The following is a 19810-nucleotide window of genomic DNA, read 5'->3' as shown; positions in this document are numbered from 1 at the left end:
TTCAGATATGTAGTTCAAGTTACCTAGGGAGACTGAGGAATTCAGTGAATTGCCTTTGGAAACATGACTATGCCAGAGGCAGGACTTTACACTAGGAACAACTCTTTGATTATTATGCCCAGTAGTTGTAGGGTTCAAATGTGCTAATAAATGCAATCATTGTAAACTTCAAAGTATAACATGAATGCCCATCATCATCATCATCATCATCATCATCATCATCATCATCATCATCATCATCATCATCATCATCATCATCATCATCATCATCATCATCATCTAGGCTGATGATGACTTCATTCCCTAATCCTGGTACTGTACTGCTCCTTAGTTCAATCAGTGTTTATAGAGCAAAATGAAGATGTATTGCAAAATGTTTAACAACTGAGGGAAAATGTATGCAAATACAATTTTTAGTTTAATTGGTGTTATTCAGTTGAGGCAAAAAACAAAACATTAAATCAGGCTCTGATTTGTGGTGATTACCAATTTCTGAGGTATAAACGCTTACATTGAAAAATTAATAATCAGCTCTTACATATCAGAATTGGCTCCAGTATACATTTCCAGTACATCTCTGACTTGGCTAGAGTTTTTTTTTTCAAAAGCTAAATATTCTATAATATTTGTAAAAAGCTTACAATTATGTAGTGATTTATGGGAACAGCAAAATTTGACATATATGCCTATTTAATTCTTACAAAATTCTGTACAGTGATAAAAAAAGATACTCAAATAGCTTAACTGGCTTATCTGTGGGCACAAAGTTAGTAAAGAAAGGTCCTGGGATTGTTCTAGGGCTCTCTTCTTTGCCTTGTATTTTCTAAACACACCATGCTGCCTTCTTCACAAAACCCATAAACTACCATAAGGGAACTAGAATAAAATATAAAAGTATTATAAATGATTATTCTGTTTTGGAACCTTAATTTAATATTTGATTAAAGATTTCACAAACATTATTATTATTATTATAATGCCTAAAAAATTCTGTGTTCATTTTATATTTTATGAGATACAAATCACAAAGCATAGCATTTTATAACTGTTTTTACATTGGTTTACTATCAGTTATCCTCCTTTGTTGATAACAATGAATTTTATCTAGAAAAATTTTCCTATCTTAATTTGATCAAGAGAGAATGGTAACCTAAGAATCTGGAGCACACAGCACAACAAATCCCAAGCCCATAGAGAGATAGAAAGAGGGAGACAGAAAGAATGATGTAGCAAGAAAGAAATGGAGAGACAGATTGGGCTGATTTTTCACTCCTTTAGAGATAACTTTTACTTGTTTTTCATTTCTTCCTAATGAAATGTTTCTGCCCCAGGTGGAGATGTCACCAACTCCACTAATCATGGCAGTGTTTCCATTACTTGTGCATTTTCTATTACACAGGAGAATGGAAAGGAAGGGCACATTACAGGGCCTATTAGCTCATGTCAGCTTATTTCTGTTTATTTTTATACCTGATTTGGAGTCAAGTTCTGATGCTGTGTTTTTGAGGAATCAGTTTCTTTTGTACTTCAAAGAAGGTTGTAGAAAACAATTTAAGAACAATCATTTAAATTCAATTATTGAAATTTTTATTTAAAAATGAAAAATCTGATTTCTCATTTTCCTTAATTTTAAAAGAATCAGAAAAAGAAAAATGAAAAATTATATACTGTATGTTGAATTTGACAACAATGCCTCTGTTCTGACATATTAGGGACAATAGATACATTGAAAGGAGGTCAGATACATATCCTCACCTTCTTTTAATATTTGATTAACTTTTTGAGGATTAACACTTTCAAAGGGGATGTTTCTGGGTGGTTCAGAAATATGTTGTGCTACACCAGTATGTATCAAATAAATTAATGTAAAAGGCAAGCAAAGTAATTTTTTGAAATTGAAAGAAACTCAGAAAATGTACCTTTCCAAATTTCATTTTAAGAAAAAGTTAGAAGAAAGAGACTAATAGGGACCCAAGGCAAATTACCTACAAAAAGAAACTTCCTATATGTAGTAGAAAGAACACAGACTAAGGGGAAAGGAGAACTTTATTCTTTTCATACCTTTAGCACTAACTGGGTCTAGAACTTTAGGCAATTCATAATCTCTTACTATTCCTCGATTTTATCCATTATTCTCTCCTGGTTTTCCTCTTATTCATCTGTTTGTTTATTAGTTTATTAGTACTTCTTCATTTGTGTCCCAACTTTCATTTTCATCCAAAAATTCTGTCAGGGCATCTCCTATCTTGTATCTCTACAGACTCGGTGATCTTTTCACTTCTCATGGGTTCAATTCTCATTCATGTTCAGATGATTCCAAGACCTCTATGTTAAGTCCTAATATCTCTCGTGTTCTAGTCCCACATCATGAACTGTCTATTTTTAATAAGATTTTTTAAATCAATTACATGTTATAACAAATTTCCACAGGAGTTTTCCAAAGTTATGTGATCCAAATAGTCTCACTCCTTGCCTTCCCTCCCTCCTCCTGGAGCTGGCAAGCAATCTGATTTGGGTTATAGATGTATTGTCATACAAAATACATTTCCATATTGTTCATTTTTGTAAGTGAATATCCATATAAATCTAAAACTTCAAAGTAAACCCCCCCCAAAATGAAATCTCATGCCTTCATCTGCATTCTGACTCCAAAAGTTCTTTCTAAAGAGGTAGATACCATCTAAGTCCCTTGGAATAGTCTTGGATCATTGAGTTGCTAAGAGTAGCTAAGTCTATCACAGTTGATTATCCTACAATATTGCTGTCATGAACTGTCTAATGGAAATTATCTTGGGGATTCACCAGAGACATCTCATGTTTAGTATATTCAAAAGACAATGTATTATTTTTCTTTCTCCTATCCTCCCCCCGAATTGATTCTTTTCCTACATTTCTTAATCCTATTGAGAGTTTTTTAGTAACCCAGGTGCACAAGGATCATCTCAACTCTTCTCTTTCCCTTATCTTGACATTCAATTAGTTGCAACGCCTTGTTTATTCTACTTCTGTAGTGACAACCTCACTAAAACTTATCTTGGCAGATGGACTAAACCAGGTTGAAGGGAACTGATAGACTACAAGCCCCTCCATGAGCTAGGGTGAAGTTTACTCCAAGTACATGAAGACTTTCCCCAGTAGAATGGGTAGATAAGAACACTTAATTCCAAGAGGCATGAGAGGGACTGAAGCAGGCACTGTGGAACACTTAGAGCTTGGTCAGACATTAAAGACTCTAAGGTCATTTATTGCACGACCATTTCTCAGGCATTTCTGATTTTTTTCCTTCAACTGGACTACAGTGACTGGAAGAGACAGTCCAATGACTGCCTCACTTAAATCCAATTAATGGGCAAGTCAAGAGACCATCCTGTGATGCCATTGGTCCTTTTTGGAAACAAAGGAAGAACAACAATTCTATTTTCTTGAAGTCTCTCTCCTCCATTCCCTCACCTCCCTTCACAGGGCCAATAAACTAATTCAGGTTCTCATCATCTGGACTTATACATTAACCTCCTAATTTGCCTTCCTGCATCGTCTCTTTACTTTCTAATCCATCCTTGACACTATTGACATAAAGAGGCACAGTTCTGGCATGCCACTCTCACGTGCCAGAAGCTAGGATCAAACAGAAAATATTGTCATTCAAAGCCCATATAATCTTGCTCTGACCTATCTTTCCAGGTTTATTACATATTACTTCTCTTCAAGATGTCAATGTTTCAGTTACATCGACAGTCTTGATTTTCATAATTAATCTCCCATCTCCATGCTTTTGTAACAGTTGACCTTAGCCTCAATAACCAGGATACACTGCTTCCTTTTCTGTCTTTTAGAATGTCTGACTCATTCAAAAATATGCTCAAGTGCCACATTTTACATGATACCTTTTCTGTTCCTCAACTTCTAGTGGGTTCTGAAAAGGCTTAATATTTACTGTGTATATATTTCATATTTAGTTATGTAATATGCATGGGTTTTTTTCCACTTGAACATAAGCCCCTTGAGAACAGAGGCTACTATTTAGGACTTTCTATTCTGCATAGCAAGCCTACTATGTGATACATGATAGCAGCTTAATAAATGCTTTTTTGATTGATTGATTGTTCTGCAAAATTGTGGGTAAGGCATTTGTACCATCCAGGTTCTTCCCAGTTCTAACAAATGATTCTATTAATTCACTTTCACAAAATTCAAATCTTTTATCCATTTAAGTAAGTTTATAAAAGACAGGTAGAGCTTAAGACGTCTCCAACAATCTACCCAGAAACATATTAACTGATAAGAAAATTAGTCTGCTATAACATATGCAGACAAATCTACACACAAATACAAAAACTAGTTACATGATAATTGTCCAAAGTACCCAACTGGAAGGTACTAGATAGGAAAATAATTTGACCTTCCTTTCCAAAGCCTTGGTTTCTTTCTCCTCCAAATAAATTAATAAATTATTTTAAAATTATTATCCAATCCAATAAATCCAATTTAGTAAACATTTATTGGGTGCCTATGATGTTCCAGGAACTGTTCTAAGCACTGAAGATACAATTAATTAAAAAAAGACAGTTTCTGCCCTCAAAGCACTAGCAATATAATGGGTGGGACAATATACAAAAGGAGACCAGAGAGTGGGCAGGAGAAACCAGGATATACCCAGTGTAGGGGCATCTTTTTCCATGGAGTAGAAATGAGGCAGCGGAGTAGATGCAAAGTAGAGCGAATCTATTATGATTATAATTATGATTTTTAAAACTTTGCTTCACCAACTCAGAGATAAAGTCTCTACATAGAACTATTATCTCAGGGATTAAAGTAGTAGAATGAATGATGCAAAAATGAAAACTGAAGATAATTTATCCTCTAGGTTCTCCCTATAAAGGTCAGGTAAGTTGCATAGTGGATAGAGCACTGGGGAAATAAGGACTTGAGTTCAAATCTTGCCTCAGATGCTTATTAGTTGTGTGACCCTGAGCAAGTAACTTAACCCTTTTTGCCTCAGTTTCCTCATCAGTAAAAAATGAGTTGGAAAAGGAAATGTCAAATTACTCTCATATTTTTCAAGAAAATGCCAAATGGGATCATGAAGAGTCAGACACAATTGAAATAATTTGACAGCTCTTCCCTGTCACTAACTCTCCTCACCTTTGCCAAAGTTTTTCAGATATCTGTGGATACTTTCAAAGAAATTCTGAGTATAGGAATTGTGAGTCTGATTGAAGTTTTGGCACCTCACATCATAAAGCAATGACTTTTCTCAAAATAGAGACTTCTCCTGCTCCATTTCTAGCTTCTGAAGTACATGCAAGTCAAGAAAGTATTCACTGTCTTTTCTACAGCCAGCACTAATGGTAGTCTTTTAGTAGCATATACTGTCATTACTAACCCTATTTAGAATCATAGAACCATAGAAAGTTATATCTGGATGGTTCCTTAGGGATCATCTAACCACGTCCCTTTCTTTTAAAGAGGAGGAAACTGAGGCCAATTAAAGTCATGACTGAAAAACTCCCTAGGTGTAGAATTAATAAAAGTTCATCAAGGGAGCACAGGATTTAGCAGTGGATGGGATTCTTAGCTATCATCTAGTCCAACCCCCTCATTTCACAGATGAAGAAACTGAGGCCAATTAAAGTAATGACTTTTTAAAAAATGCTTTGATATAGAATTAATACAGGTTAATGATTGTCTTCCCCCTATAGGGAAGAACTAATCTTCCAAAACGAATAGACTGGAATTATAGCGGAGAGATGGTTGTGAGGCACAGTTTAAGAAGTAGACTTGCCTCTCTAAGCAAATTCCAGGCTCGTGAAATAAATTACATTTTTAATATTAAATGTCTACAAGCAAAGGATTTGACCAGTAGTATGTTAAAAGAACAGAAAAGATTGTTATAAAGAATCTAAGCAGCCCTATGAAACAAAGAGGAAGTGTGGTAAAGGTAAATAGTGATCCTGAATTATTTAGGCTCTATGAAGGCTGATGTTGCCCATGAGAAAGGGCAAACAGCTTTCTTTTAGGGGAACATCACTCTTTTGAGCAGCTTGGGTGTCATTTAATACAGTCCAAATACTACTTTTTTTGTTGTTGTTGCCATCAGGATTTCATATAGAAAAATATACACATACAACAGCTAGTGCAGAATCCAGGCTGGAATGGAGCTTGAGAGTCTAATTCTGCATCTCCAAACAGATGCAGCTAACATATCTAATACAATTGAGCAGAGAATCTCTTTGCTATGATCCCCAGGGAAGGAGTATAGATAACTTTTCTCACCCAATGCAATATAGTGTTTTTGAACAAGCCATGTTACTTACTTAAATACCATAAGCTGCCATTGGAATCCATTTCTTCTTCACTGTTATTAGTGGAGATTTCATTTCAATTCAATTACCCCTTATAAAGTGCTACTTTTGTTAGCAATTATTATTTGCCTTGAGATACCATGGAAATAGAATGGAGAAAGTTTTGGAATCAAATACTGCCTCAAATATAAGTTTTATGACACTGACTTCTCTTCAGTCACAGTTTTCCCATCTATTAATTGAGGATAGTCATAGATTTTATATTATAGACTGGTTTTGACAATCAAAGGAAATCTTATAAGTAGAATGCTTTGTAAATGAGATATATTTTATATAAATGTGCAAATGTTAAGTTACTAACTGGCAGGAGGGAAACAGAGGGTAAGAAGAAAAAGGAGATGGAAAAGAGAGGAAGCTAACAAGTTGGGGTAGGGAATGAGAGAAGGAGAAAGAAGAAGATGTAGGATCATTTCTAGACCCAGGGTCATGACAACAAAAAGAAAAAATTAGATAACTTTTAAGAACACTTAGTAAATGGTATATAAATGTTAGTTATTAACCTTGGAGAGAAGATGGGAAGAGGGAGTAGCAGGGAGAGGGAGAAGGGTGGAGAAAGAGAAAGGGAGAGAGGAGGAAGAGAGAGACAGATGAAGAGATGGAGATAGAGATATAAAGACACAGGGACAGAGACAGTGAGAGTCAGAGACAGAAATAGGACTGAGATAGAGAGAAGGAAAAGAAGTGAGGGAGAGGAGATTAAGAGCAGGACAAATTAAGCTTCTCCATTTCTCTAGTAGCACTTTTATGCTGGCAAGAGTCAGATAAAATTAACATAAAGGGCAGGCAGAACTAAGAAAAGACAGAGCAGCACTCAGTCTGAAGAAGAAGATGGGGAGTGGAAAGAACAGTTCTACTCAATTTACCTAAATAATGAAGAGGAGGGAGGAATATTATTGATTAATTGTATGTTTATGAACCACATCTACTTTCTTTTTTTAGTCATCATTTGTCTATCTATTTTCTTCCTGCAGGCTAGCTGCCTCTCTAAGTCACTTCAGAGACTATGGGACCTGAAACAATCATACAAATTCACCCTTTACTCAGAATAGTTTCTGTGATGTCCAGTCCAATAAGAAAAAGAACAGTTTGTACTTCCTTTTGCTAAATGGGCAGGAAATTGTGTGGATTATGTGTGTGCTCCTGTGCCACATATGTGTGTCAAGGAAACAGATAAGAAAACAGATAGGCAGAAAGGGAGAGGTTGAGAGGAAGAGAAAGAGGAAGAGGGATAGAGGAAGAGAGGGACACATGTACAGAGGGAGAAGGGGAGAGGCAGAGAGAAAAAGAACAGGAGCAGAGGAGGAAGGAAGAGAAGATAATGGAGAAAATATGGCAGCACCATTAAGAAAATAAGCTCACAAAGCTAAATATAACCATCAATTTATCTAAAATGTTTTTCATACTTAGATTGTTATTATTTTTTTCTTCCAAAACACTTAAATTCAGTGTATAACAGTTACATTGTGGATGCTAGAATAAAAACTATATTCTGGTATTCTGACAGGGAGTTCATCACACACATTCACGAAAATGCCTATATGCCAGGCACTATGCAAACAGGTGACTGCTTCCTTGGAGTTATAAACTGTCTACTCTTTTTCTCTTTCTAGTGAATGCTTTATTTTGGAACCCTCTATACCATGGTTAGCAGAATAATAGAATAAAGGAGACTAAGACTATCACTCTTACTTTCTAAGTGTCTTTCTGCTCATAAATTAAATACTCTTTTCATGTAGTTCCATGTCAGACTTCCTTTTTAGCCAACATTATACTGCTGTTGATTCCAATTCCTCTTTAGTTTATGGCCACTTATTGCTTTTCAAAAGTATTTACAAATAAACCAAATATCCCTTACCTTATAGTGGCACAATACATTATCCTCCCTGACCATCCTCTCATAAATAGTGTCTTGTAGACTTTATTATGCCTGATCAAGGCTTTCTGATTAAGAATTCTAATTTGTCATCTACATTGTACCATCTTCATTTCTTCATCTTGGATTTGGTCACATCCATCTCCACCATTCTCATCAAGTTGGGATTTGTGCCCAGATTCTACTTGTTTTTCTGTAGTGGGAATTGTCTACATAGAGATTCCTTTACTTACTCCTACTGCCCCCCGCTCCACTGCTTCATTTATCTCTTCTCACATTTTACTGTATATATTAGATTGACACTTATTAAATAGCAATGAAAAAGCATTAACAAGGTAGCTCCTCAAGTTATTACTATCAAAAGATTTTAATCTGGAATTTTAGAGACCATTAGAACATCAAATATGGACATGGAAGCCAAGAGAGGGAAATTAATTTAAGTGAGAGCAAAAGGTAAATAACTTTCAAAATCAGAATTTGATCTCAGGTTCTCAGACTCTAAATGCAATGCCCTTGCAACTAAATCAGGCTGAAATAAACTATTGATCACCTTTCTTTGAATTCATTCAATTAACCTTCATTAAACTACTACATGCCAGGCATTGTACTATGTGTTAAGAATTCAAAGATAGAAGCAAAAACAGTCCTTGATTTCAAGGTTATTTTAGCCTAGTAAGGGTAAAGCAGGCTATAGATAAGTAAATATAAAATATATTCAAAATAAATACCAAGCAATGGGGATGAGGAAGGTTTTAAGAATTGGCTGGGATGGGAAGATCAGGAAGGGATATATGCAGAAAGTGACACATTAAAATATCCAGAAATTATAAAGAATGAGAACATGCGGAGAACATGTATTCCAGGCAGGTGGGATAGATTGTGAAAAGACATGGAGAAAGGAGAAGGAATTCTTCATAAAGGAAAAATCAAGGAAGACAGTTAAGCTTGTTATAGAATGTTTAAAAGACAAAACATGCAATAAAACTGGATAGGTGGACTGGAAGCCTATTGTGAAAAGTTTTACATGCCCAACTGGGAAGTATGAATTTGATTTTCAAGGAAATAGGCAGTTAGTGGAACCTTTTGAGCAAGAGCATGACCAGTGCTAATTAGAGCACTACTTGTAGCATTCTTGGGATTGAAAACCATTTTGACCTACCTATCATCCAACCTTTTGGTCTAGATTATATTTTACAATTCATTTAAAAAAATTTTTAATTTTAAAAATATATGAGCACAAGAAAAAAAAAGACCAACTCCACATAGGATAAGTACAGAAAATTTCTTTACCTTATAGACCATAATATTCACAGTCTCTTCTTTCTTCCCATCCGGAGGTGCTTGATTCTGTAGTAGGTTTCTTACTGTTTCTTCCATCCTGGAAAATGGAAATGAGAAAGTATCTCAGAGGTAGTTTTCAGTTTTTATGTAGTTAGAATTTAGGAAATTTCCTGCTAACATGCAGATAATATGTAGAAAACAAATATTAAATGTAATAAGATATGGGTCTAGGGATGACTGAAAACCTAGAGTAATCATTTGATTCTTCTTTCAACAAGAACAAAAGAAATGTTTATATTTATAAAACTCTCAAATATGCAGAGTACTATGTTGGGCTCAGGAGACTGAACCATGAAGCACAAAATTTTGATACTAAATATTATCTGTTTTCAAAAGAGAAATAAGACACCACACAGAAACCTATTAAAAATGATATTAAATAATAGCACCAAAGAATGAGAGAGAATTAAAAAGAAAAAGAAAGGTATAAAGGAGGAAGCCTATTACTGACACAGGGAAACCATGGAAGAAAGCTTGAGGGGGGAAGCAGTATTTGAGTTAAACTTTAATGGTTCCAATAGGCAAGAAGAAATTGAAGGAATTCCAAGAATTAGGACCAGCCTGAGCAAAGACATGAAGTAAGAAGATTCAGTGCTAATTCAAGGGAAAAAGAACTATACACTTCGGCTAGAGTGCCAAAATTAGGGAGAGGAACAATGTGAGGTAAAATTGTAAGGGAAGAGTGCTGTTATGTTGTGTAGGGTCTTGAATCTCAGACAGACAAGTTTAAAATTTACTTGGTAGGCAAGAGGGAGCTAGTGAGGATTTTTGAGCATACTATTAAGATAACCAGACTAACATTCAAGAAAAATTATTATAGCATTAATATGAAGGAAAGGTTGGATCAGGAAGCGAGTGTATATGTGTATGGAAGATCTATAAAGAAGATATTGAAACAGTTCAAATAGATTATAGTGAGTTTCTGTATTATGTTGACAGTAATGAGAATACAGAGAATGAGACAGATTAAAGAGAGCTTTCCTTTCCTGGCCGTGCTTCTAACTCTGGAATTTGCCTCAATGAGTCAGCTGTCCTCTTACCTTCAACTTCTCTCAGCACCAGGGGATCTTCTCTCCCTGGAACATATCTCTACCATGCTATCCCTCTTCTCTCATTTGTAAGTTTCTTCTGGAGTTTCCGTTTTGGGGATAGGACTGGGCCAATTGTGGTTCATTCCCATCAAAGCTATGCTTCTGATGTTTTTATATTTTGCCACCATAAATTTTTGCCACCACTCACATGGCTACCCTCCCACTCTCCTTTTAATCTCCTTATTTGTATTCTTCCACCATTATAATGTAAACTCCTCAAGTTTGGTGGCTATCTTTCTCTGTGCTTGAATTTGTATTCCCTGCACTTAGCACAGTGCTTTTCACATAGTAAACATTTAATAAATGCTTCCTCCGACTGCTTAGAATAGTCTTGTTAGGTTATTTTTATGAGAGGTGAAGGAAAATAAAATGAATGATGATCGCAAAGATACAGAGGTGGAGACCAGTTAAATAAAATTATTATAAAGCCTTATCATTTCTTTTTTCCTGAAAAAATATTTTGTATTTTCCTTTCTAAATAACCCTGCTCAAGTGAATAAGATGTCTGCTTTTTGTAAAAGAATGAGCAAATTGAGATGTAAGCTTGTCTTCCTTAGATTTACTTAAAGCATCTTTACGACAACTCCAATAGTAAATGAGATGCAAGGGTCAAATAATTCAAGCCGTTTAACACATCCCTTTAGTTTCTTCAATGAGATCTCTTTACATTTTGAAAGATTTTCATGCCATATATTTTGTATATTAGAATTTCTTAAGATGATATCTATTAAAATATTCTTAATTTTTTTATGTGTCAATCTTAAGTTTGACTGGTTAAGGACATTTCTAACCATAATGGAACTTGAGTTGTAGTAGAGTTCAGTTATTGAATAGTCAAGGATATTTTTGGTTTCTGGTATTGAAATTGTTATATGTTATTTGATAAAGGACAGATAACTTCTAACATATAATTCTAGCAACCTGATATGTTTCTTGGGCTCCTGTTGACAGAGTTTTTTTTCCACATTATATTATTTTGAATGACAGTTTTGTCTGAGGGAAAAAAAAAAACTTTCTCATGCTCTAGTACTGTTTGTTTGTTGAATTCCCTCATAGTAAGTATTTGCATTTATAGTACAGAAATTTGTCAAGATTATTATTATTGTTACTACTATTACTATTCCTACTTTGCTCCGTCTATTCCTATGTTCCAAACAAATAAACAAATAAGTAAATATAAGATATTTTAAAGAAGGAGAGAATGGTAGCAACTAGCAACTAGGGAGGCTAGGGAAAGATTATACATAGGACATGGCCCTTGAGAAGGAGTTTAAAGGAGGCTAATAATAAATAAAAGAGTTCTGGGTGAAGAACAGATATGCTGTTAGCATGAGAGGTGCTAGATGGAGTAACCAGACACACAGGAATTAATTGGGGCAAACTATATGTATACTAGTAATAAGTAGTAAGTCAGAAGATACAGACTCTTGAACCTATCAGTGATCTTAGATACTCACCATGATTTTTTGTGCAGCTGAGTCTCAAGGAAATTAAATGATTTGTCCAAAGACACTGGCAGTTAAAGGAAATGCTGATATTTGGCAGCTCTCATCTCCCAGAACAGAATTCATTTTTTTTAAAACTTTGGAGATGCACAAGGGAATAGGTTTTTGAAATATTCTTCTCTTATTAATTATTATTTTAGCCCTCTACTCACATATATAGAACCTCATCTATTTTGCTCAAATGCCAGACCTCAGATAAAACATATTTTGCTATTTTTGTTTAAAAAATCTTCAAAACACTTTTAGTCTCATTGTAATGGGCATTTTATTTATTTGTTCTGTAGAGTCATATACTTTGAGGTTCATTATAATATTTATTTTACTTATGTGTTCTCTATATTTTTATTTAAGTTGGATCACAAAGAAAATAATATTTCTCCTTCTACTTTGAATTTTTTAAGAAAATGAGTGGGTTGAAGGAAAATTATAAAAACAGAAACTGAAGTAGCACCAGATGATTCAAGAATACTGTGGATTTTCCCCCTAATTCAACATTATGATTAATTAAAAACAATTTTATTACTGAGCAATTTACAACTTGGAAACAAATAACATGCATAAAAAAAAGTAATGGTTATATAATCTTTCCATAACCTTTAGGAATCTGAACACAACAAAATATTTTGAATTTGATAATAACATATTTATTGCTAGTTATGGTTGGGTAGAATCCTTTTATCTTAGTTCTCATTTGCAAAAATTCTTTATTTTCTCCAAAATCAAATACTGTGAAGAATCCATGCTGTCAGATGCCCAGTGACATTTTATGCATTTTTATTATTTTTTAGTCAAATAAGAGTCTTTGAATTTCCAGAATGTATGCAGCACAGTTATACCATCTATGGTCCAAATATGAATAGAAATTTGTGAATTCTCCAGTTCAGCCATGGGTCTATTTTTTTTAGTGTTAATTTGGTACAATTTTTCCACAAACTAACTTAAATCAGTACCTTTTGCTTTTCACTCTCTTTTTCTGTGCATCTAAATGCCTTCCTTTGTAGCATGATTTACTTAAGACTGGATACTTGTAAAATTGCTTCTCTTTTTAAAATATAAAGACTCAGATTTTAAAGTCAGAGATACTGACTAAGCTCTAATCTGTTATTTGAATTGTTTAAAAACTAAATTGAGTCCAATAAATCAAAGTGCCAGAAATCTCCTGTAATTGAATTATGTGTCAAGTGCCAGGTGTAAAGACAGGAAAACAACATTTTCCATAAAACATGCATCACACTTGTGAAATTTCAATCAATCAATTAAAAACTATTCAATGAATACTTACTATACACAAGGCATTATGACAGGTTCTGGGCAAAATACATAAAGGAGATGTTCTGGTATAATAGAAAGTAGACTAAATCTGGAATCAGAAGTTGAAGGTTTGTATTCCAGCTCTAATTCATTATCTAAGTGACCTTGGGAAAGTACATTAATCTCTCTGAGCCTGGGTTTCTGCATCTGTGAAATGAGGGTGATAACAATACCACAAGAGGTAACGTGATACAGTGGATAGAGAGCTGATTTTTGAGGGAAGGAGACCTAATTTCCAGTCTTGCCTCTGGGTAAATCCTTTAACTCTACAAGGATAAAGGCTACTCTCTTAAGAATAAAAGGGATCTGGATTACTAGAGGGAATTTCCATATGAGATAGCTCCCTCCAAGCAAACCAAAAATTAATCTCTTCCTTATTTACTTCACAAAGTGACTATGGATATCAAAGGGTATGCTGAGGATTTTTTATTTTTATTTTAAAATTTTCCCTTAAGAAGCAGTCTCTAAAGCAGGGTTTGGAATGCTTTGAGATTGTGATACGACTAAAGGATGCTAGTCCCCCACCAACAACTGTATAAACTTGCAATCACTCCCTTTGAGATCCAAGTGTTGGCCAGAACTCTGAACTACTATCATGGAAACATGAGGCAGCTGGGCAGGTATTACTGGAAATATTCCTCCTCTTCTCTTTCATATACCTCCATCTGTTAGAATAACTATCTTTTTTTAAACCCTTACCTTCCATCTTAGAATTAATACTGGGTATTGGTTCTAAGGCAGAAGAGTGGTAAAGACTAGGCAATGGGGGGGGGGGTGTCAAGTGACTTGCCCAGGGTCACACAGCTGGGAAGTGCCTGAGGCTGTATTTGAACACAGGACCTCCTGCCTCTAGGTCTGGCTCTCAATCCACTGAGCCACCCAGCTGCCCCCTAGAATAACTTATCTTTTGTCTCCCAGGGCACCTGATGGCATGGGCAGGCACCCACTCCTTTCAGAGGGAGTTTTACATTAAGAACCATCACTCTTGTGAGCAAGAGTCCTTAACCCACCTCTTTTTAATTTCAGATAAGACAGATGGAATCTTACAGAATGAGCAAGTATTGATAGTTTTTTATAACATCTCAGATCTCAATATCTTTTCCAAAATATCTACCCATCCTCCAAAATTTTCTCTTTGCAGCAAGGGAATCATTATCATCCCTCCAGGGCACATCCTAGGTTTCAAATTCAACTCTTCCCTCTTACCTATGTCACATATAGAATGAATTGCTAAATCTTGTCATTTCTACTTCCTTAGCTCTTCTTTGTACTCACAAATCACCAGACTACTTCAGGTTCTCATTACCTTTTGCCCAGGTTATTGCAGAAGGCTCCTAATGGATCCACCTGTCTCAAGTAGCTTCCATCTCTGGTGATTCCTCCATCTGACTGAAAAAAGTGATTTTCCAAAAGCACATCTGACTCTTTCACTCCCCTACTCTATAAACTAGAGCAGTTCTATTGATTCAAGATTCAAGTATCATTTCATCTGTATCTAGTCCTTTTCAAAATGTCTATTTTTTATAAGTTTTATAATGTGTTTAAGGAATAATATGGGCAGATAGGTGGTTCAGAGGATATAGCACTAGGTCTGGAGTCAGGAAGACCTAAGTTCAAACTTTTTTTTACTTGATTTACTAGCTTTGTGACCCTGGTCAAATCATTGAACCCTGTTTGCCTCAGTTTCCTCATTTGTAAAAAGAATTGGAGAAGGAAATGGCAAACCACTATAGTATCTTTGCCAAGAAAACCTCAAATGGAGTCATGACAAGTTGGACATAACTGAAATAACTGAACCACAGAAAAATAATAATATAGTATCACATGTACCTAATTGATAAGTAATTGTACACAATGGGGTGCAAGATTTAAAAAAAAGAGAACTCTCCCAAATTAAACTTATTAGAGCAAAAAACTACAATATCTAATGAATAAGACAAGTTCTTATCCTTAAGGAGCTTGCAATCTTGTTGGATTGCAATCTGGACAAGATATAAAGACATGAAAAAATAAACAACAATATAATTAGTGAATAACAATTAAATATCACCTGAGTCAATTGATACAACATATCAGACAAATACTTTCTGTATTCAAGTTTAGGCCAAGTTTTCAGACATCTCTGAACATTGTAATCACATATTAAGGAACTAGTCACATAGTGAGCAGTAAGGCAAATTGTTTGCCTGCACCTCCCGAAAAGTGGTCCAAAAATGAGTCTGGTTTCCTTGACAAGGGATCACTGTATACACGCTGCCACCACTACCACCACCACAACCACGGTTTGATCTGCTGCAATAGATAAAAATGCCTGATTTACCACTAGAAAACTGAAATGCCCATGAGAGAAGCGATGGAGAACATAAATGAATGTTTGCAAACATGACATTGGATAACTAAGTCTAGAGTTGTTTTTGATTTTCTAAGAATGTGTTAATGGAATGGAATATGTTTGTTCCTTTGTGCCCAACCCCTGAAAACCACACACTTATATTGTCTGATGAAATGTTAGGAATTGATTAGCACATTAGACAGTACTATTCTTCCTAATTCTTATCATTCCAGCAAATTTCCTTTGACAAAAAAAAAGGGTAACAAACTCAACCTGATGGCAGATAGGGTTATTCTAATTGAATGATGAATGCAGTCATTTTTATTAAAAAAATAAATAAAAAGTAACATGTGATTATGTATTGACTGACTCAGCATGTTATATTGAAATTAACTTACATTTCCCCAAGTTGTACCAAATTCCTTCATTCTGGGGAGGGCTCATAAGAACAGAACAAATTGATTTGCTAAAAGTGCAATCAAATTCTCTTTTAATCATTTTTACTGTGAAGTTTGTCAAGACTGGCTGCTGTGATTTGCAAATTGATTTCCTCCCATGTTTCTTTTCATTTCAATATTAACCTTACATCTTTAAGAAAATAAAATTTGAGTAACCAAACTATAATAATTGAACTTTTGTTGAGGAGGGGGAGCAGTAGAAGGAGGGTGAATAAAAACAATTTTTGTTTCTTTGAAGACTTAGGAAGTCTCTTAGGAATAATGGTCAGAAAATCACAAAAAAAATCCCCACAAAAATTTTTCAGTGTGTAATTATTAAATACCTGTTTTATGCAGAGTACTTTTCTGGGTCCTTAGGAAGATAGAGAACTACAATCCTTATACTCAGTGAACTTACAATCTGCTGAACACCATTGTATTTCTCATATCCTAATAGAATGGAGATAACCACATCATAAATTTAATAATTTGCTCAGCAATATCTTCCTTCTCTGACAACTTCTAACACTCTTATCTCAAGAACTATGGAGAGAGACAGAGACAGACAGATAGAGGCAGAACAAGGAAGGAAGGGAGGGAGGAAGGAAGGAAGGAAGAAAGGAAGCAAGGGAGGGAGGGAGAAAGGAAGGAAGGAAGGAAGGAAGGAAGGGAGAAAGGAAGAAAGGAAGGAAGCAAGGGAGGGAGGGAGAAAGGAAGGAAGGAAAGAAGGAAGGAAGGAAGGAAAGAAGGGAGGAAGGAAGGGAGGGAGGGAGGAAGGAAAGGAAGGAGGAAGGAGAGAAGTCTTTCTTGACAACATCCTAATCCTAATAAAATTTTATGAACATTGCTGATATGTCGATTTTTTTTGTATACTTAGACCAGGTAAATACAGGTATCAATGCTATATCTGTAGATGCTGTTTGTGGCATTAATTAATCATTCTCCTCTAATGGTTCACAAATTTAGAGTTAGAAGAGCCATTAGAGCTTATTTATACAACCCTTTGGTTTAAGAAACAGGCCCAGAGAAGTGAAGTGACTTGCCCAAAGTCATGCTGCCAATAAGTAGTAATAACAAAAGTTCAATCCGGGTCCCTCTGACCTAAATTCAAGGCTCTTTTTACTATATCACTCTATACTATATTTACTTTTTACTATATATTTACTATATATTTCTTTGTAGGAACTTCTCAGGCAAGAGTCATGACTAAATTACTTCTGATATTTCTGAGAACTCCTAAAATTTCACTCTAAAAGCCATGGTTCTGTGTACCTCATTTTCCTTAAATGAGATACTTATGATCCTGTATTTAAAATACAGAAAATAGTCTTTTGTGGATTGTGAGATGATTTCCTCTAAACAAAGGTAAAAATAATTTGCAAAGTAGTTTCCTCATGACCAGGTGACAAATAGCATACTTATCAACGCCCATTTTGCAGATGTGCAGACTGAAATTCAAGCAAAAGAGGTGACTTTTCCTGGCTTCAAAGGAGGGATGGCCTCCATCTTGAAGACAAATGGATATTATTCCAGGCAAATCTTGGGATGTGAAATTCAGTGTTCTTTCAATACTGTTCTTTGACTTTCATACTTAAAGACCCTAAGGATTTAATGCTAAATATCCACGAAAAACCATCTCTTATCCATTTAGCACACTCCATTCACCTAAGGACAAAGGAAATTTCTAGTTGCCATGAGATGAAATGCAATTCCTTTCTCAGGTTGAACTTATAGAACAATGACTTCCCATCTACTCCAACTGTCTTAGAGAAAGAACAAAGTCATATTCTGATTAAAGTCAAATACTATGACCTCTAGTGTTACACAAGCTCAACACTACCCAAGATTATAGGCTTTAAATTTGTCAAGACAGGTTAGAAGGATGCAAACCAAAGCTTTCTGGCTCTATATAGAGTTAATAAAATGTAAACAATGAAATAAATAGGCTGTAACATAACAGGTCTGTTAGAATCCCCCCTTTCTTTCCTGCACCCAGAGTGCTATGCCATTCCTCAAAATGGTACATCAGAATTCATTCCATTTGGCTTGACATAGTGTCTAAATGAAAGCAAACTTCCAAGATTCAAAATGCTGACAAAAATATAAACCTAAAGAGAACCTTTTCAGCAAACAATTCTTTGATAAAATATCACTCAAATGGGGGGAATCAATTTTTATTACTGTAGATGAAAGATCAACTGTCCCAAAATGAAAGAGGTCATTGATAATATATGCTTAAGAGAAGAATAAAAATGTTGGATGTGATACTGAACTCCCTGTCCATAGATGTGTTCAAATAAATGCTATATATTTACTTGCCCAGGATATTATACATGGAATTCAAGGTTTAGGCAGGAAGTTGGGCTTCATGACTTCTAAGTTGTGTTCCAGTGCTAAGATTCTGTGATGCTAAGAATCACACAGGCTGGCCTGGTAAGTTAAAAAGAATATGTGCTCAATAGGAATTTGATTTTCCCTCCATCTCTGTGGTTCCTTCTATTGATGAGTTCCTTCTGGAATGTCCATTTTTAAGAAAGGGAACAGAACAGCCATTTTTCATTCTTTGTACTTTTTTCAGCAAAATTTATGTGTTGAACTTCTTGGCACACCTTGGTGATATGACTTGTCTATTTGATGGCCATTTTTTCAGCAACTACTTAGGAATTGCCTGCTCTGTTTAAATCATTATGCTAGGCTCTTGGGAGATGCAAATTTAAGAAGAATAACTGACATTACAAAGCACTTTATCTGCAAAATGTTTTATACATATTATCTCTTTTAATAATCAGACTGTTTTCAGATCTTGACACTAGTCTAGTATTCAATAAGTCATTTTGTCCTCACCTTTCTCCCCTCATCCTTCCTATATATAATCTTCAATAAACCACTACTCAGCTCTAACAATAACTCAAAGGAGGAGTACCCTGGGGAACAAGAGCTCTATAGTAGGGAAGTAGCAGGGCAACAGGGAATTGGGGAGGCCCTGGAGATTCCCAAGATTATTAAATTTTCCAGTGCCTCTATTGTCTTGGATATAACTCTCTCTGGGGAAGGTGAAATAGAGAAACAAGTAAGTAAGGGAGCTTAAGAGAGACTAATTTTACTTGTACTAACAAAGAGAGCCCTAATTGTTTATTCATTCACATGCTCTCTGTCTCTCTGTCTCTGTCTCTGTGTCTTTGTCTTTCTTTCTGTCTCTGTCTCTTTCTCTGTCTTTGTTTCTCTATCTCTGTGTCTCTGTCTCTCTCTGTGTCTCTCTCAGCATTTATTAAGCACCCATTTTATGTCAAGCATTGTATTAAGTTCTCATATATACAGAAACACACACATGCGCAACCCCAATATTCTTGCCCTCAAGGAGCTCACATTCTAATGGGGAGACAATACTTAAATAATAAGTTTACAAGATATATAGATCTGTGTCTGTGTCTGTGTGTGAAGAGACAGAGAGATATATGGAGAGAGAGAGAGAGATAGAGAGAGAGAGAGAGATATGGAGAGAGAGATATGGAGAGAGAGAGAGAGAGAGAGAGAGAGAGAGAGAGAGAGAGAGAGTTT

General features: G+C 35.2%; 1 protein-coding gene across 1 annotated transcript in view; it reads right to left on the bottom strand.

Annotated features, from left to right (window-relative positions):
* Positions 1 to 19810, bottom strand: part of NCKAP5 (NCK associated protein 5) — a 926355-nt gene that overhangs the window by 333941 nt on the left and 572604 nt on the right. The window contains exon 5 of the mRNA XM_044669911.1: positions 9526 to 9613. Coding sequence (XP_044525846.1) covers positions 9526 to 9613 — 88 coding nt within the window. The remainder of the gene's footprint in view (positions 1 to 9525; positions 9614 to 19810) is intronic.

This window comes from Gracilinanus agilis, chromosome 3, assembly GCF_016433145.1.
Source record: "Gracilinanus agilis isolate LMUSP501 chromosome 3, AgileGrace, whole genome shotgun sequence".
Classification (NCBI taxonomy): domain Eukaryota; kingdom Metazoa; phylum Chordata; class Mammalia; order Didelphimorphia; family Didelphidae; genus Gracilinanus; species Gracilinanus agilis.
This window is presented reverse-complemented; position numbering and strand designations above follow the sequence as displayed.